The 20951-nt window shown below is 40.0% G+C and overlaps 1 protein-coding gene across 6 annotated transcripts in view; it reads right to left on the bottom strand.

Moving 5' to 3' along the window:
* GDPD1 (glycerophosphodiester phosphodiesterase domain containing 1) overlaps positions 1–19587 on the bottom strand; it is a 33224-nt gene extending 13637 nt beyond the window's left edge. For 4 of the 6 annotated variants that reach the window (XM_073315218.1, XM_073315220.1, XM_073315219.1 and 1 more), the window contains exons 1-4: positions 19253–19466; positions 7279–7321; positions 1892–2027; positions 1326–1371 (exon numbers count right to left, since the gene is read on the bottom strand). In XM_073315218.1, coding sequence (XP_073171319.1) covers positions 1326–1371; positions 1892–2027; positions 7279–7321; positions 19253–19391 — 364 coding nt within the window. In that variant the 5' untranslated portion in view covers positions 19392–19466. Of the gene's footprint in view, positions 1–1325; positions 1372–1891; positions 2984–7278; positions 7322–19252 lie in introns of those variants that run through there. The other 2 variants (XM_073315217.1, XM_073315222.1) reach the window with 2 other exon arrangements.
* Positions 19588–20951: the final 1364 nt, after the last annotated feature.

The raw sequence follows: 20951 nt of genomic DNA, 5'->3' as shown, positions 1-20951 counted from the left end.
CACACCAACCCTGCCATGATGCCAGAGTGTGGTTTGGATGACACATCCTATCCCAAAAGCTATTATGAATTGGTTGTCAATTAGCAGACCTCCAGCACATGAAATTCAAAATAACTTAGAACAAAAAATAATGGTCATCATCATCAAAATTTCAATGCCCACCCTGTTCAAATCCTAAGTTAATGGTCATGGCCAACATACCCTCAACTTCCAACAGCTCCAACCTGCTAAATTTAATGGTTAATAGATAATGTTAAACAGAAGTTGGGACTGATAGAAAGAATAGATAGGTATCATCTAGTTAAGAAAGTGTATTCTCTTCTTAAACTTTTATTTACTGGGGAAGCATTATCTAGTGGTTGGAGAAGGGAACAGGAGCCAGGAAATCCAGGTTTCAGTCCCACAGATGCTGTGTTACCTTGGGCAAGTCAGTTGACCTTTGTACCCTTATTTCCTCATTTGTAAAATAGGATAATTGTGAAGCTTCATTTAGTGTTTTTTAAATGCTTTAAGATTCTTGATGGAAGTTTCAAATATGCCCAAGGTTATTCAAAACAACGTTGAGGACCATTAATACTAAATACAGATACTACTAAGTCCTTCAATTTAGCCCATTTGATAAAGTCTTCAGAGGCTTTGAGGTGGGGTAATTACTTTTAATTTGAATCTGTCAACATGGTGAACATGATCTATTTAAGTAGCAGCCTGAGAACCAGCAGCTTGTTTTCATGAGGAATATGTTCACCATTTTATATGCTTTCCTCCTCTCACAGCTATATTGGTGCTTCTTTTAAACCCATTAACAGAACAACTCACTCTCCCCATTCCTTCTGCTGAAAATGCATTTGTGTCAGCCAGAATATTGTAGAAGTCTCTACCAGAACAGCGTAGTAGATCCAAAAAGTCTCTTGAAGTCACAAGCAGATAGCACACTAGCCAAATGCCATGAGTTGGAAAGAGAAAAACCATCCCTACTGCCATATCAGGGATCATGAATCAACAATCTTAAAAGAAATCACAGGGGAATTGGAAAGTGGATGTACCTACTGCATGCAAGTAACTGAACAGGAAAATCTCTCCTCCCGAGTAAACATCTTAAATTAAACCACTACCCAGTGATGTGGAACATATCAATCTGACCTTAGTAACCAAAAGAGCTTTAAAAAACAAATTTTTTTTTAATCAAGGCAGATGATTAAAACAAACAATCTTCCATTCCATTTTTCAGAATAAGAACTATGCTATTGTTAATTCATGGAAAAATATTATAAATGCTGTTGCAATTTAAAATGATAGGTTTACCTACAAAGAAACAAAAAGATTACCTTTCTGAAAGGTGACATCCAATTTGCAGAGATATGGTGGGAGTTCCTTTAAAAAAAACAAAAATGAACATTAGCATAAATACACAAATACAGTGACTGTTTTTCTTGAAACACATGGAGCATAACAAATTTCAAGGCATAAATCATATAAACATTGATTATCTTGAAAAGATAACTAACATTCTGTATATATTTATAAGGTCTCTTTGCCGCTGTATTAAAAATGGTTTTGCGAGTTGTTTGCACAATGACACAAAGCAGAATGAATATTCTTAGAGCTACCCTAGCAGAGACTGAATAAACCAAAGCATGATTTTGAAATTTTTATCTAAGACCTTGGTAATTCAATTAAAATGTTATTGAAAATGCGTTTGGCAAGAGATGTGTTTTTAAAACAATGGCTCAGTACTTAGATATTGAAGGACACACTACAAATCTAAGACACACACTTTGGAAATCACAAGTGCAGTGTCCTTTGCTTCCTTCCCTAGCGTGATGTCTTAAAGCAATATATATCTGTTGCCTATTTTTTAACCATTAGGTTTTTAAAATTTTCTTAAACTTACCACGTACTTGAGGTCAGATATACTGACGTCAACTCCAGTTGCTCTCTTCAGATTCTCATCATGTGATACCACTACTTGTTCGTCTTTCGTCAGATGGCAATCTAGCTCCAACATATCTGTCCCCACATTAACTGCACTGCAGCAAGCCAGAAAACAGTCTTGAACCATATACCACATAGTTGTGTGGCATACAAAACTAATTTATAAACGCACAAACTTTTATTCAGTGAACTTGGTCCTGGTGAAACCAAGAGACTTTAAATTATTTACATATATACAATTTGAAGCTGGGGAACAGCAAAGTTAACAACTGGCATAAGAACAGTGTCAAAATCAGTGACTAAGCTGGGATTTGAACTTGGAAGCGCCCGACTCCCTGGCCTCTGTGCAGATCACGTATATTTTCCCCCTGTACTGTCTAAGCCTCAACACACAGGCTTGCTAATCTCTCTCAACCCAGAGGTACCAATTATAAGGGTGATAGGGTACTTCACTCTCCATGGTCACAGTTTAATAATTTTGACATTTGATACCTTCTAGCCTCAGCATATTTACTGTTAGGAAAATTATAAATTTAAACTCTCTTTAATGAAAATTATTTGAACGGCATACAATTTTCTTTTAAATTAAAGATTTTTTTAAAGTGTTAAAAAATGTCTTTAAATGACATACAAGAGACAGCTAATTGAACACTTCAGTACTGCGAATCTTTTCTTTTTAAAAACCTTGTCTGATTTAAGTTAGCAGGGACTGGATGGCTCAGGGAATTAGCGAAGGGACATACAGCCTTGCACCTTTTGGATACTGGCCCAAATGCAGCTCACTTTAGTACTGAACAAAAGCTGTTACCATCTGAGAAGTCCCAGGTGACCTATGAGATCACCAAACTCCACAATCAAGTCACTAGTGCACAGGAGCCCATACCACAGAAACCAATTCCATAACTGACACATTTGATAGTCTCAGTTGAGAGGCAAAGGACTAAACAAACCCAGGAGATTAAATTCCCCCTGTATGCCTATAGTGGGTGACTGTAGGAAATAGTTGATGGACATTTTCTTTGTGAAGGGAAAGGTGGAAGAATGGAGAATCCTGAGGAGTATTAATTTAAAACAAAAAAACACAAAATTTAAGTTAGTTTAACTTGATACATCCGTTTATGTTTACAGTTTTATTTCACTTAAATTGAAAAAAAATCCAGAATTAGATTTGAGAGTCTAATTTCTACAGGTAAAATCAATTAGAGCAGATTGGTCAGGAATAATTTGCAATATATTATTAAGATTTACAAATTAAGCCTCTGAAACCAGTTTGTAAAAAAGGTCAATCACTAACTTTTAAAGCTGTGAATATCACTTCCTGGGAAGATATGACCTCATTTTACCACCATCAACAAGAAGTCAAATGTTAACTAGTGACAAGTACACACATTATGTAATGCCTCTTCAAGGATCTAAAATTACTAGGGATGTGGATACAGTAAGGACTCTATTTGTTTCCTGCTTTGTGAGTAAGACTGACAAGGATGGTACATTGCTTGGCATATTACACATACACACTAAAATATTACTTTATTGACCCCATCTGTCTTTTTTAAAAGTAAGCATTCAAACCTCCTATCTAAGCATTCTCCAACTCATTAAATAATTGAAAATGATCACTAACAAAAATCCAGGTTTAGATTTTCAGAGCAGTGCAGAGGACTTTGCCACATATTTTCCATTCTATTATTTAGATTATCACAACCCTAGTATCAAAACTTCTATGAACTCTCAATACAGTGCAGATAAGGCAGAGAAGTATTCTTTTTTAAAAACTGCTGGATATAAATAAATTAAAAATATTAAACTCAAACTGGGCTTCAGTCTCCAATGAAAACTGAATTCATCATCTATCAACATAATAGAGACCCAGGAGATTAAGTTACACCAGACAGTTAAGAAATACAAGCCAAAGTCTGAAAGCCTTTCTGTTAAAACCATTAAATATTTTTCTTAGCTGTCTGACAATGAATCTTAAACATTTTACCAGCGTGGTTTGATTTCAGCATTTCGGCCGGATCCAATGTTCATTCAAGTCAATTGGAGACTTTTCATTGATTTCAATTTGGCATTTTATGATTTAAGCATAACATACACGCAACACTACAAAACAAACACTGTAGCATATTACCATAAGGCTGCTTAACATGACTTCTGACCTAGCTGTGATGATGATAAAGAATCAGGAATCTGTCAGGTTAAAACCTGTCTGCTGTTAGGTACCATTCAGTCTCAATAATTGAGTGCGAGAAGAAAAGAAAATACAATATCAAGAATATTCTGATATTCAGCCTGGTTTCAGTTGACTGGGTCTCTGGAAAAAACAGCATTTCTAGCTATACTACAGGACAGTGGCCAAGTTCATGAGTGACAGTCCAGTATCATATACTACCATTAAATACCCAAACTTTTTATCAAATGATACAATTGCTTAAAAACACAGAGCTATTGTTGAATGGAAGCAGGAAAACAACGGCTCCTATTGTCAATGATCCTACGTGTTTGCCAGCCTCTAACTAGTAGCTATAGCTAGAAGGGTTTCAGAGTAGCAGCCGTGTCAGCCTGAATCCGCAAAAAGAACAGGAGTACTTGTGGCTCTTCCTACTACTTAGTGGTTTCAGCTGAAAATGGCAGTCTGCTCTACAGCACAATCAGAACTTCTCAAACTCACATTGCCCTAAAAAAGACAAGACATTCCCTGACTCAAAAATACAAAGTATTCTGGTATTGCTGGACATCCACTTCAGTACTTGAGATGTCAAACAGACTCATTCACAACCTAACAATAAAACCCCGACCAAGCAAGACTTTTTAGGTTTAGGGATAAACTCACAAAAATACAGCTGTTTGTTTTCGTAAAGCCCCCACTTGTTCCAAGTAGTGAGAGATATCAGAACAGAAGGCTTAAAGATGCATTCCCATTTGGCAATGCCCATAGTTTATAAACACCAGACTGACAAAGCTCTCTTTTATTTCCTGAAGCCCAGCGAACTCGCTAATGAACTCTCTCACATCAACAATATAGTTTTAGAAGAAGAAACTAAAACCCAGTGAAAAGATGTGGCAATCTCTTGATAGCTTCTTTATCTGACTCCTGCCAAAGGTCATGATGCTAAGGTTAATTTTGTATTCTAGATGCAATTAAGATTTCTATTGTGATTCTTGTAGCACCTTGCATGCAACGTCCCAACATAATTTGAAAGATTTTTTTTTAAAATCACGCTGTGTTTAGAAATAATTTTAAACCTAAAATCAGTGTGTGCGCTTATATTATATTTTACAGCATCCACAAATATGTTGGGTGCTTTGAATTACAAATAAGAAAAATGTGGTCCTTGGTCTGAAGAGCCAACAATCTAACTGATATTAACTGTGAATCTGACAGGGATTGATAGTAATGAATTCAAACAATACCTCAAAGTACTATTTTACTCTTACTGTATTCCTTAGGGCAGGAACCACGACCCTGTACACCTCTGAGCATTGTAGGAACTTAAAATGGTAAAATCAAGTTAACCAGGTAAGAATTATGCAACACACATTACTGATATATAAATACACTTAAATGCAGATGAGGAAACATGCAAAATTTTGCCCCAGCTAGTTGTATTTAAGTGAAGAAAACTTTAGATAAAGTTAAAACAAATAGTCAAAATGACAGATTTAAGACAACCTACTACATAGGTTTTAAGAGAAAGCTGAGAATTGGTAACAGCTTGCTTTGAGGAGTGTGTGTTAGCTGAGTTGAAGAAAAAAAAAAAAAGAGAGGCAGTTTAAAAAAACAACAACAAAAAACACCCGCTATGCTAAGGAGATTAGAAGCCCTGTGGCGCTTTTCAATAGTGCTGTTTGGTTAGGAACACTGGCACTGCTGCATACTCTGGAAGAAAATGTACTAACTGTGATGAAGCTGTTAAATACAAATAAAGTTTAAAAAAAAGAAGACATTTCTGCCTCTCTACTCTTAGGTGACTGTGAGGAATGTTGGATTTGTTTTTTTCTGGAATACTGCTGAGAACTTTGTTGTAATTCACCATTTTCGAAGGCTGTAGTTTGAGAGGCTTTAGAAAAGACTTCCCAATATCAACTCAGTTGAAAAACCCACAGGTAAGAGACTTTCATACAAGCCAGGTACACAGCAGGTATGCAAAAAACCATAATATGCACTTCTAATGAACCTTCCATCAATTATCTTAAAGCAGTCTGCACACATTAACAATTTAAGCCTCAACAATCGTGTGAAGAAGGGATTATTATCCCCTTTTACAATGAGGAAACAGAGGTACAGCAAAAGGAGTGACTTGCCTCAGGCTTCCACACCAAGGAATTGAACAAAGAACCCAAGTCTCCTGAATCCCAGTCCGGGGTCTTAATTAGCATATGAATGTGCACTGTTATTTGAAATACACTAGAGTCTTTTGAATTATATCCCACTAGTAACAGCAAATGATAAAAATTACAGAAAGCAACGGTGTAAAGATACTGTAGTTACGAGAGGAAGAGAGAGAAGAGTTTTAAGAAGAGATTTGAAAATAAATGGAAGTCTTAAAATAAGAGATCTAATCCAAAAAGAGAGAGACACTCAGTTCCAGGAATGCTTTTCACAGAGACATGCATGCAGAACTTTACTAACTTGCTGTGTTTAATTTTTGAAGCCAAGGGAAAAAAACACCAGGTTTAACATTTCCTTTTTCTCCCATACACTATTCATTTAAATACAGAAGTCACCAGACAATGCCATGAGTAGAATCCCCTAGCCCACTTTGGTCTCCCCTCTTTGTCCTCTGTGGTAAATCTCTTCAAGAGACATCTGTGCAACACATGAACTATGCAAAAAGCTTTGTAATTTATTGAAAGAACAAAATGAATCTCCATATAGTGGCCCAAATGCAGTGCAAAGAACTGACACCAGGCTACTCTGATTTTCAAATACACTGATGTCAGTACTAACTGCCATCTTTATAACACAAGTCTCATGCATCTAAATATGTAGCTTTTCAAAGGCAGTATTAAAGAAACATGCTGTATGTTTTCATAGTTCGAGCAGGGAGATAGTAATCAGCTTGCCTGGGTTCTGTTCCCAACTGCCACTGTCTTAACATATGATCATGGGGAAGTCGCAACATCTGTGCCTCAGTTTCCCCATCTGTAAATGAGGATGATACTTACTATGTGTAAAGCACCTGGATGACAGATGTTAGTTATAGAAACGTAAAGTATTATTATAGAAATGGAATACTGTATCTTAAACAGTTGCTATGTGCCAAATACAATTCTTTAATGAGTCGCATACAGACAAAATTATTAAATAAGACTATTTTAGGTATTTGTTCCTTTTGTACTTACTGGCGAAAAGCTGTCATTGTGTTTTCCAGGTTCTCTCCAGCACCTGTGAAAACATCAAGAACAAATTTCATAAAAGACATCTTTTTATGATACCCTGAGGGAAAATATACCACTGAACGTAAACAATTCAGTGGGTAAAAAGTGTCAGTTTATGAGGGAATGTGGTCTGGAGGAATGAGCCAGGAATCCTGACACTGACTGACTGTATCATTTTAAACAAGTCACGTCACCTCTTTGAGCCTCAGCTTTCCATTCTGTAAAATGGGGCTAATACTTAATCTCATAGAAGTGTTTTAAGTTTTAGCGTTAGTATAGCACTTTGAACACAGAAAGCACTGAAGTTATTCTTGAGTATTATATAAATTAGAGACTCAGACTTTCCCCAAAGGGCCATATGGGGAACTTGCCAGAGGTCCCCACATAACTGGCATAAAGTAGAGCAGACTACTCAATGTACAGAATACAGATCTGTGGTCCACAAAGACTACTACTCCCAAGACATAGTGCCCTGCCCTGAACCTCTATATCAAAAAAAGCAACTGACGGCTGTTTTGTAGAACTCCCTAAAATGCATTTTATCCTCATTATATATCATCTGCAAATCACCAACAAGACATTTAGAATACTACATACTTCAGACTATTTTTCAATTTGCATTAAAGTGCTAGGTCAATAGCACAGGTGAAATGAACCAGACACTTAACAATTATCTATAATAAGACACTTGCCACAAAACAAGTCTGCTTCAGACAAGAGAACTTTGATTGATATCAGTCAAGAGACTTGGGTTGACTCCCACTGCTAGTACTAAGAATAATGAATCCTGTATGACTTCTTGACAAATTCTGCAGATTAACTAAAACATTGCGAAACTTATTGAACATGCGAACACAAAGCCAGCTGCGGGATTTAAGATTAGCCTAAGGCCCTTTCAAATGAGGGCAGTATGTGCTGTGGAGAAGATAATTTCAGCTTCCAGACAGAGATGGTGCAAACTGAATTCTTTAGAAACTGAGCTGAACTAACATCATCTCAAGAGATGGCAGGCCAACAGTAACACCCCACTACTGGAGAACTTTGTCTCGAGTATCTTCGGTCATGAGAATGGGTTCCATGATATAGCAGTAGAACACACAAGAGATCTACTTCAGGGACGGGGGAGAATGAACACTGTGAAAGAAAGAAAAGGAGGACTTGTGGCACCTTAGAGACTAACCAATTTATTAGTCTCTAAGGTGCCACAAGTCCTCCTTTTCTTTTTGCGAATACAGACTAACACGGCTGTTACTCTGAAACCTGTGAAAGAAAGAGTGTACTGACCATGCTCTTGAAGCCTACTCTCCCTAACAATACCGCCCAGCCAGTGTTCAAAATACTCCTCTTCACTACTATAGCTTCCACTAGAGACACTAAAAATTTTGCTCTAAATGTGTTCCATGTTGATATTGCATGGGGAAGACACAATAAAACTGAAGATGGCTTCAGAATGAGAAGTCAAGCCTTATTTATTTTTGTGAACAAATTTCGGCAATGACTCCACATCAGAGGTTCGCAAACTGCAGTCAGCAAAGCATTTGTTGGTCCACAGGCCTATTTGGTTACATAGTCTTGGATTCTACTTGTTTCAGAATACATCATCGCACTAAAAGAAGGTAAATTAAAAACAGAAAAAAAAATCTTATTACTTTCTCATTTAACTAGTTGCTGTAGTTGCCACACTGTGATATTATGTTATTGTAAACGGGACAGAAGATAGTCCATGTGACACTCTCTAAAGAAGTGGTCCACGCTGTGAAAAAGTTAGAAAACTCCTTGTCTACTCAGGACATGATAATTTTTTAACTACTTATGGTCTATGTCTTATATTATCTGTGTGACACGTTCCATTTTCTGCAATACTGTAGATGAGATTAAAATATTATAAATTTTAAAGAGGGCCTGGCCACTTTCATGAGGCTATTTGTTAAGTGCAGCATGTTTAGGACTGTACAAAACACAGGAAGATTACATTCTTGCCCCATGCAGTTTATGACCTAAATAGACAGGAAACAGCCACAAAATGCCCAGAATGACCAGAGTAAGGTTACTGTAGAATTATGACAAATTTAATTCTACCTGCCAAAAATTCATATTTGATACAAAGTTGGAATTATTAGAAAACAGAAGCCTGTACCTTTACATTTAGGATACTCCCTGAATCAATTTGAGTAAAATAAACAGAAGCCTAATTAGCATCCAAAAGGATTTTTGCCAAGATAGAGGGGCCTGGCATGGGGGTAGTGAAAAGGACATTAGTTTCAGCTGGGAAGAGGGCAGATATACAAACCTATTTTACTCTGAGCCAGGAGTAATCTAAAAAGAGATTTGCAAGATTAAGATGACCCTTCCCTAATCCTGAACAAGCCTTTGAAATTAGCCTAGCATGTAGATACACTTGTTTTTAAACAAGGATCATAGTCCATAAAATAAAAAAAAAAACTGGAAACATACAAGAGCTACAGTATCTGGAAGAAGAAAAGGAGTACTTGTGGCACCTTAGAGACTAACAAATTTATTTGAGCATAAGCTTTCGTGAGCTACAGCTCACTTCACTGGATGCATTGCAGGGGGCCCATGCCACCAAGTATGAATACCTGTCCCCAGCCTCTCTCAATTCACAGAGTTTTGGAACCCATGTCCCTTGCCTAGCGAGTGCTACTTAGTTGATGGCGACTCCCTCCATCATAACAAAAGGCCAAGTACAGTTCCACTGTCCTTGATTCCCATAATCAGGGTAATAACAATTTATTCTTCCTGCCCCAATAACAGAGACACTGGGGATCCCACAGCAGCCAAAGTGACCATTTGGGCAGCTATGGCCTCATTCTAGGTGGGGTGGGTGTGCCTATGCAAAATGAGATCAGCCCCTGAAGTTCTTTTCCACAACTTGCCACACTTCACCACCAGATGTCAGGGTGGAGCTCATCCTGACTCTGCTTACATCTGTTTAGCTTGGTAAATTTACAGGTGCAAGTTAAACTGAAATACTTTTAAACTGATGTAAGACTCCAGATACAAAAACTGCATGATACCATTTTAAGTTAACTGGTGCAGCTTCTGTGTTTAGACAAGGCCTCACTCATTTCCACTAGTTCATAGAATTTAACTGCAGAGGTCACTGGCTGTGGGACTCTCAGACTGACAGGTCGAATGGCAACTTTATCCTGGCCACTATGGATGTAGAAGCCCTCTACACCAACATTCCACACAAAGATGGACTACAAGCCGTCAGGAACAGTATCCCCAATAATGTCACGGCAAACCTGGTGGCTGAACTTCGTGACTTTGTCCTCACCCATAACTATTTCACATTTGGGGACAATGTATACCTTCAAATCAGCGGCACTGCTACGGGTACCCGCATGGCCCCACAGTACACCAACATTTTTATGGCTGACTTAGAACAACGTTTCCTCAGCTCTCGTCCCCTAATGCCCCTACTCTACTTGCGCTACATTGATGACATCTTCATCATCTGGACCCATGGAAAAGAAGCCCTTGAGGAATTCCACCATGATTTTAACAATTTCCATCCCACCATCAACCTCAGCCTGGACCAGTCCACACAAGAGATCCACTTCCTGGACACTACGGTGCTAATAAGCGATGGCCACATAAATACCACCCTATACTGGAAACCTACTAACCGCTATACTTACCTACATGCCTCCAGCTTTCATCCAGACCACACCACATGATCCATTGTCTACAGCCAAGTTCTACGATACAACCACATTTGCTCCAACCCCTCAGACAGAGACAAACACCTACAAGATCTCTATCAAGCATTCTTACAACTACAATACCCACCTGCTGGAGTGAAGAAACAGACTGACAGAGCCAGAAGAGTACCCAGAAGTTACCTACTACAGGACAGGCCCAACAAAGAAAATAACAGAACGCCACTAGCCGTCACCTTCAGCCCCCAACTAAAACCTCTCCAATGCATCATCAAGGATCTACAACCTATCCTGAAGGACGACCCATCACTCTCTCAGATCTTGGGAGACAGGCCAGTCCTTGCTTACAGACAGCCCCCCAACCTGAAACAAATACTCACCAGCAACCACATACCACACAACAGAACCACTTACCCAGGAACCTATCCTTGCAACAAAGCCCATTGCCAACTGTGTCCACATATCTATTCAGGGGACACCATCAGAGGGCCTAATGACATCAGCCACAATATCAGAGGCTCGTTCACCTGCACATCTACCAATGTGATATATGCCATCAGGTGCCAGCAATGCCCCTCTGCCATGTACATTGGTCAAACTGGACGGTCTCTACGTAAAAGAATACAGGGACACAAATCAGACATCAAGCATTATAACATTCAAAAACCAGTTGGAGAACACTTCAATCTCTTTGGTCACTCGATTACAGAACTAATAGTGGCAATACTTCAACAAAAAAACTTCAAAAACAGACTCCAACAAGAGACTGCTGAATTGGAATTAATTTGCAAACTTGATACAATTAACTTAGGCTTGACTAGAGACTGGGAGTGGATGGGTCATTACACAAAGTAAAACTATTTCCCCATGTTTATCCCCCCACCCCGCACTGTTCCTCAGACGTTCTTGTCAGCTGCTGGAAATGGCCCACCTTGATTATCACTAAAAAGGTGTCCCCCCTGCTGGTAATAGCTCACCTTAAGTGATCACTCTGGTTACAGTGTGTATGATAACACCCATTGTTTCATGTTCTCTATGTATATAAATCTCCCCACTGTATTTTCCACTGAATGCATCCGATGAAGTGAGCCATGAAAGCTTATGCTCAAATAAATTGGTTAGTCTCTAAGGTGCCACAAGTACTCCTTTTCTTTTTGCGAATACAGACTAACACGGCTGCTACTCTGAAAAGTGTACTATGGTTAGACTGATAGAACATGAGAGACTGATGGCATGATACAAACTGCTTATTTTTTTTATTTCATTTCTTAGCTGTCTCTCTATCTGTCTGTTCTGAAAAATCTCCAGGGATGGGAATTCCACCTCTCTTGGAAGCCTATTCCAGAGCTTAACTAACCTCACAGCTGGAAAGTTTCTCCTAATACCTTATCTAAATCTCCCTTGCTAAAGACAAAGCCAATTATGCCTTTTCCTACCTTCAGTGGACAGGGAGAACAATTTATCATAGTCCTCTTTAAAATAGCCTTTAACATATTTGAAGACTGTTGTCAGGTTCCCCAACAGTCTTCTTTTGTCCAGAGCATAACATGCCCAGGTTTTTAACCATTCCTCACAGGTTAGGTTTTCTAAACCTTTTATAGCAGAGTTGTTCAGAAAATGTACACAGAGCTAATTCAAGAGACTTAAATGAACTTCAGACTCAGAAGAGAAGTAATAAAAGGGGGTTTAGAATCTAAAGTCTTGCCTACATTCAAAGTTGCACCAGTTTAATTTAAATGTACGATTTTAAACTGATTTAGTTATACTACAGCAAGACTGTGTGCGAACACATTTAATTTAATTCAAACATGGCTTATATCAATGTAGCTTAACTCAATTCCTTAGATAAGGCAAAGCCACATAACGCCTTAGTAATGAGGACAAGAAGCTTAAACTATCTTAAACTTTGACTTCATTGTAGTAACACAGTCCATAAGTCCAAAATGTGAAGAAAAAACAAAAGCAAATATCAAGTTAATCTCCAGTAGCAGCATGGAAGTCCACAAATCAGGCTTTAAATGATGGGTGTGGCCAGCCACATGGCACAGGTAGCAGTGAGACAAATAGATCGGCAAGACAGTCATGCTTGTGGGTGTTTTGGGGGAGCAGAAAGAATAGTTTAAAGAGCAGCCAGAACAGAAAGTTGGTTGAAGATTCCAAAGGCAGTGGAGTGAACACAGAACCCGACAGCCAAAGGAGGTAGCTGAGCTAGAACTGGAGTTTTATTGCCTGGCCTGCTGCTAGCCAGATTCCTAGAATAGGGGTTTTTACCAGCTGACTTCAGCTGGTTATGCAGTGAGAAAAGAGAATAATACAACAGTCTAAATGGGATTAAACAAACCCATTAGCAACGAACAAAATCAGCAAGAAAAACGGGAGTTGCACTCTGGCAACATATCTGAAGGTGAGAGGTTTTTCGCAGGAATGGGTGTGTGAAATTCTGTGGTCTGCATTGTGCAGGAGGTTAGACTAGAAGATCATAATGGTCCCTTCTGACCTTAGTATCTATGAATATATGAAGTGATCAGGAATTTTCCACAGCAGAAACAGGAGTCAGATGTCAGCTCAGGAGATGATTTCTCCTAAAGTTTCAAGCATGGAAGCAGGCTACACAGAAAAGTCATGATGGATAGAAAATTCAAACTATTGCCTAGATCCTCCTGGTATTATCTATTTTGTTTTAATTTCTTTTTAAGATACATTTATACTCCAAGCCTTATAATATGGTAAGCAAGCAAGAAAAAGGTACTCAAAGGCCAAAGTAAAGGACATGGTGCAAGAACTTAGACAGCAGAAGGAAGATTAAAAAATGTGTCAGGTTTCAGAGTAACAGCCGTGTTAGTCTGTATTCGCAAAAAGAAAAGGAGGACTTGTGGCACCTTAGAGACTAACCAATTTATTAGAGCATAAGCTTTCGTGAGCTACAGCTCACTTCCTCAGATGCATATCGTGGAAACTGCAGCAGGCTTTATATATACACAGAGAATATGAAACAATACCTATTCCCACCCCACTGTCCTGCTGGTAATAGCTTATCTAAAGTGATTTCCAGCACCTGGATTTGTGCTGGAAATCACTTTAGATAAGCTATTACCAGCAGGACAGTGGGGTGGGAATAGGTATTGTTTCATATTCTCTGTGTATATATAAAGCCTGCTGCAGTTTCCACGATATGCATCTGAGGAAGTGAGCTGTAGCTCACGAAAGCTTATGCTCTAATAAATTGGTTAGTCTCTAAGGTGCCACAAGTCCTCCTTTTCTTTTTAAAAAATGTGTGCATCTCATGAATGTAAGAATGAAATTTAAGACCACGCTGACAGGTTATATTACCCAGTGCAAGCATGTACAGTTTAATGAGAAGAAAGTCCTGTGTGACATCTAGGACACACATAGTTACCAAGTGCTCTGTAGCAGTAGTTCTCAGAAAAAAAATAAGTTTAATCACTGACTCCAGCCACTAATCACCCTGACAAAAATCACTGTTTTTTGTTTTTTTTTTAAAAAGTTACCTTTACCAGAGTCAAAAGAAATTTTACTCTTACAAAATATTTGTCCCGCAGTCTTTCAACTAAAGGATTCATCTCACTCATTAACTAATATGGGTAATTGTTCAAGTACTCACTTAACCATTTTGTTTTTCAATACTACCTAAGAAATTTAGGACTAATGATAAATTACACAGCTAACACCAGGGAAAATGTTTAAAACTTACCTGCTGTATTTTTATGTTCCTCATCAGATCAACAATTTTCTCTTGTGCTAAGTGCCCAATCTCAGAAATATAAAAGGCTACAGTTAATGGTTGAGACAAAGCTTTTTGAATTTGTAGGGAGAAAATCTGGGAGAGTACCAGAGGACTAATTAAGTCCTTTCTATAGAATTACCATGTCATCTTTCAGATTCCAGGGTGGATAAAAATCAATGATTTTTTTTTAAACTATTTTTTTTATTTAAATCAGATTTTTTGGATAAAATGCTTTTTGAGGAAAAAACCTATCTAAAGATAGTTTTAATTAAGATACATTATAGCTCAAAGACATCTTATCATGGAATAGGGATTATAAATTCTAATTCTATAGTATGAGACAATATATTCATATAATGTTTATGAAAAGTTTTGTAAATGAGTTCCAATAGTTCATGGATTAGGGACCCAATCTTATGGGGTTATAGTGGTTTCTGTATAGATTATTTAGGTTTCAGAGTAGCAGCCGTGTTAGTCTGTATTCGCAAAAAGAAAAGGAGTACTTGTGGCACCTTAGAGACTAACCAATTTATTTGAGCATAAGCTTTCTATCTACCCAATGGGACTCAATGCTCAGTCTAGAATATATCATTAGAGATACTTAGTTTTGCAGTTCTCAGACTGTGGATTCATGTCTCCAGAGATAACACGCTCGTTAACAGCAAAAATGCTTTAAAATAAATAATATATAGAGGTGAGAAATAACAGACCCCAACCCTATCATCCCTCTGCAAATTTGTGTACACAAAGTCAATCCCTTACCTCTCTCTAAAAGTGCAAGGTTTCAAAAAGTTCAATGAATGAAACAGGGTGGCCAACCTGAGACTGAGAAGGAGCCAGAATTTACTAATGTACATTGCCAAAGAGCCACAGTAATACATCAGCAGCCTCCCATCAGCTTGCACCCCCGTCCAGCCCCCAGCACCTCCTGCCTGGCAGCAATCCCACCAATCAGTGTCTCCCCCCTCCCGCCTGCCTGCTGCAATCAACTGTTTCGTGTGCGCAGGAGGCTCTGGGGGTGGGAGGATTGATGGCATGGTAGGCTCGGGGGGAAGGAGCAGGGGCCTTGGGGGAAAGGGTGGAGTGGGGGCAGAGCTGGGGGTTGAGCAGTGAGCACCCCACAGCACATTGGAAACTTGTAGCTCCAGCCCCAGAGTCAGCGCCTATGCCAAGAGCAGCATATTAACCTCTGAAGAGCCGCATGTGGCTCCGGAGTCATGGGTTGGCCACCCCTAGAATAGAAGATTTTTGGGGGTGGAATAAATCTGGACAAGGAGAAAAAGTCTGGAGATAAATGTGAGAAGGGAGGGACAGGCAGTAGAAACAAAAGTGAAACTGTTTGAGCAGCATATTCCAGAAGTCTTGAGGTCTTTCTGAGTGTAGCCTTCATTGATTTGAGATCTACCATACCATTCTCTCACTAGAAGGGAAAGCCTATAATGGCAGCAGGCCGTAAAAGAGATGCAGTTTGGGAATAAGAGCCATTCGAGAAACATACGTTTGCTGATGATATTTTAAAGAAAGTCACACCAGTGAACTGCTGGAAGTCACTTAAGTACTTGGATTCAAAGACTGTTTAAGTGATAATCTTACTTTTAATAACAGCAGCTGCTTCTGTCAGTGTAGAAAGAATATTTTCTTCCTTTGGACTAATTCATTCGAAATTGAGAAATTGTTTGGGACCTGAAAAAGCAAGTAAGCTTGTTCTTCTTTTCCAGATTATGAACAAACAGGAAAATGAAGGTGAAGACCACTGAGTTAGCTGCAGAAGCCAATATTTTAAATTTCTTATGTTGACTTGGCTGCCATAGTCTATTAAATTTTTGTGGTGTTTTTTTTTAAATATTTCATGTAACTATTTTAGTTAAAAACAATTAACAAAAACAAACCTGATTTTAAAAAACTTGAATGTTTAAAATCAAAAATTCATATGCTTATTTTGTTAAAATATTATATGTTTGCTGTTGAAGAAAAAAAATGCGGAATACATAACGTTGTTTTAGTTAAATAAAACAATTTAAATATCTGTCTGGTGATGTTCTCCTCCTAATGCAGCATGGCAAGAAAATCCTCCAAATATTAATGATTAACCTGTTGAACTGGAGATAGTTCACCTCTCAATGACTTTGGTAAATGAAATAACCAAACAATATTCATTTTCTCATATAGCTGTAAAACTAATCTGAAAAGTTTTCAAAATAAATCACTTAAAAATGTATAGTGTGTACCTTCTAAAAATGAAACCTACATCTATCTCTGATTGTGAAGAATATGTATAAAGGTTATAGCAACCAAAAAGAATGCATTTTTATGTAGAAATCCATGACTAAATCGAGTCTTCCTGACTAGTGATTTAAATCAAATCCACCCTGTCAGATTCCCTGGAAATGTCTGTTGTAATGTTTTGAAAAAGGAGCCCTAGTTCTGCAACACAATTTCCATGAACTAACTTGTGACAGAGGAACTGAAATAAGAAAATGAACTACTGCAATGAATCATCTTCCTTCCTTCGAAACGCAAAGGCTGGGTTTACAACGTGTGTTCTGACATATTATATGTTTAGGTACCTCTCCACAGTGATTTATTTCTTACTTGGTATGTCAGATATATAGCCAAAGGTACAAACAATTGCAGACCTCCTTCCCTGGCATACTTGGCACTGAGCCAAAGTGGCCACATCTAGAGAGTTTCATTTCACATTCTACTTCAGAGAACATCAATGTGGGGCAGATGAGAGTCATGGACAGAGCAGCAGATGAGTTATAAGATGACAGAACTCTACAAAAACACATATGAAATAAGAAGGCTCTCCTCCCTCAACTTCGTACATATAACAGTCTCGGTACAAACCCCCAATGACCACAAGAAAATATAGTTCATTATCAATTAAAAACATACAAAGTGGAAGCCTATTTGCAATGAGTGTGACTGGTACGCAATGCTTTCAAAACAGGCTGCAACTCAATCTGCACAGCCTGCATGGATTCTAGCATCGAATATCAGGGCTCAGGTTACTGATCTTTCAGATTTACCATTTCAAAATTTAGACCAATGGAAGATTATCTACAAATAATGGATGAGGACTTCTATGCAGGTGCTGTAAACTGAGATAGAAGGGTTAGAGTTTGATCCGCCATCTCAGTACAAAGAGAAACTCAAAGAGGTTAAGAGATATCTTGATTTCTGAATTTCATAGTGGTAACACAGCAAGGTCCTGACAATATATCCAAAGCAGTAGATTAAAGAAGTTTTATTTAGCAAACACTATGTTATATAGGTTTCAGAGTAGCAGCCGTGTTAGTCTGCATCTGTGAAAAGGAGTACTTGTGGCACCTTAAAGACTAACAAATTTATTTGCGCATAAACTGAATGCATTCCACTGTATGCATCCGATCAAGTGAGCTGTAGCTCACAAAAGCTTATGCTCCAATAAATGTTAGTCTCTAAGGTGCCACAAGTACTCCTTTTCTTTTCTACTATGTTATATATACATCCAACACACTTCTCACAGTATCAGTCTTACATGGTGAACTAGCTGTTTCAGTATCCTGAGGTTAGTATTACTGCCCTAGTTGTAGTATACAGCATATACACTGTCCTTCATTCAGTTAAAGGTTGTTTGCATAGAAGTGCCTAACAGATAACCATCCTATTGAATAAGAATTAACTTTTAAAGCTGCTGATTGGTGCAACTATGGAGAAGGTAAATCAATAGGCTGGTTATATGCTAACTAACATACCCTAGAAAACACACTATGTGCAAAATTACTTAGGTCAATCACTAATCAGAAACGTAGATTTTGTAAAAGTTAGGTTTTAGAAAATGTTTTCATTATTTTAATAGGACGCAGAAGTCTGACTCCCAATACCCTGCTCTCACCACTAGAGCACACTTTTGTTTGTGTGTGTGAGAAAAAAAAATGATAGTGAATCTGGGCCCGCTTTGAATATGGGGTAGAAACCACCAAAATGTGGATTCCACGGAAAGCCAGGGGTCTCCATGTGAGATTTGCTTGGAGCTGGAGAATTTGTTCAGCCCTGAAACCAAGGACAATTCGGCGGTGGTGGTGGGGGGGATGAAAATGGGGTGCCGAGGAGAAGATGGGGGGGGGAGACACACTCAGTGCGAACGGAAATCGCTGCGTTGCAGGCAGCCAGAACACCCAGTGTCGGCTATTACCAGCCTAGCAGAGCCAAGCCGCCCAGGTAACAGGCAGATCAGCGTCACACACATACCGCGGCCGCGTCGGGAATGACCAGCCCTGTGCGGCGCAGCGCGGCTGGGGGCTGCTGACCCCGACTCCCGCAAGAACAAGGACCGGGCCCTGGCGAGAGGGGTTTGAGGTGAATCCCCCACCACCGTGCCGGGGAGGAATGGGGGAAAGCCGGGGAAAGGGGTGCTCCCTCCCCCAAGCCTTGAGATGAGAGGTGACCCCGCACCCCTCAGGGTTAGGGCGGGAAACGACCCCGCTCCCGCAGGAGCCGCGCGGGCCCCGGTGCCCGGTCTCACCGCCGCGGTGGGAGATGTGCCGGCAGCGGAAGCGCTGCCGCTTGGGCCGGTGCAGCAGTCCCGGGCACTTGAGCAGCAGCACCGAGGTGAGGAGGTAACCGCCCAGCGTAGACACCAGACACAGGGCGACGCCGGCCATCCTGCCCGCTCCCCCCGAGCCGGTCAGCCTCCGGCAGCCGCGCACGAGCCCGCCCCACCCCGCGCAGCCGCAGCCTCTCCCGCCGGTCAACCCGAGCGAGGGAACGGAGAGCGCAGGCGCGCAGCCGCACGCGCGAGGAGGGGGCTCGGCCCTCCCTTGAGGGAAACTGACTCAGTTCTAACACCTGAGGGCTCATTCTCCCCCCTTCTAGCCCCCAGGGGCCTCAGTCCCCCCCCCCACTCCGAGGGGGGATTAACCCCTCCCCCTGCCATATACACCCAGGAAGGGTTCCCCGGCAGGGTCTCACCTTCCCTGAGATCATTCCCTGCCATACTCACAGAGGAGGGAAATTAACCACACACCTGCGTGGACCCCCCCCAATCCCAGGAGGTGGATTAAACACCTTCCCACAGATTGTATCCCTCTATCACACACATGGGATTAACTCCCCAACCTCTGTCTTCTCTGGGAGGGCTCTTCCCCAAGGACAAATTAATTTCTCCTTTACTTCCTCCCTTCATCAGAGTTGTTAGACTTCTTTCTTTCCCATAACGAGATTAAACCCTGCCACCCAGCATCAGGGAACCTTATGCCATGGAAGGAATTCCCCTTCCCATCCCCCATAGGGGAAGGGCTTGCCCCCATTTCACCTCAGCAGGGGGTGCACCTCTAGGCTTCCTCCCTCAGCATCTGAGGGGAACCTCAAACCCCCTCCTGCTTTCTCCAGTGGTTTAGGCAAGAGCATATCTTTGAATCAACTCTTTCCCCCACCCAGCATACAAGCATTTGTGTCAAGTTTTATAACTTTTCACCCCACAGCCCTTTAACCTCTGCCTAGGGGCATCTCTACATTCTGCACCCCTACCCCCACCCCACTGTCACAAGCAGCCACAGGTGCTACCCTTTCCACCTACTTGGGATGGAAGGGGTAGCACCTACACAGAAATGTAGATGACTGAGAATATTTTGAATAAATATACCAGTCACCTGCACATCACTGGCTTTAATGCAGCCCTAATATGGACACCAGGTAATTCAACAGAGGGTGGCTAGCCTGGAAACAGCCAATTGCTTGTGATTCAACTGGTGTAAAACAAGTGACTGAAGTAAATTGACTGAGTGTGCCTGAAAACCCTTATTCTTCTGGAAAGTGCTAGGGATGTTTAGTAACCAGCACTATAAAACCCCATCTAAAACAAAATCATACTTAAAAGATTATTGCAAGAATGGTTTCTAGGATCAACAAAAATAATCTGTCAAACTTTCCTTTTTAAAGTGACTGATAGTTCAGGTGTGATCAATAAACACCATAAACCCAGGAATTTGTGTAATGTTTTGCTTGTTTTATAGAGGGAGACCTACAGTGCCTATTACATTATCATAATCTTCAATTCAGCCTGGAGTTTAAGTGCACCAGTTCTCACACCACCTAAAAGAGGTTAGAGGCAAACTTTCCCACCTACTGAGGCCAAAACTGGGATAAAGATCCAAAAGTCTGATAGACTTCAGACAATTAGACATTTAAAATTAATGGAGACGGGATAGGAAATTAAGAGTTTA

Source organism: Lepidochelys kempii, chromosome 17 (genome assembly GCF_965140265.1).
Source record: "Lepidochelys kempii isolate rLepKem1 chromosome 17, rLepKem1.hap2, whole genome shotgun sequence".
NCBI classification, from domain to species: domain Eukaryota; kingdom Metazoa; phylum Chordata; order Testudines; family Cheloniidae; genus Lepidochelys; species Lepidochelys kempii.
The sequence above is the reverse complement of the archived record's forward strand: the minus strand, read 5'-3'. Positions and strand labels throughout refer to the sequence as shown.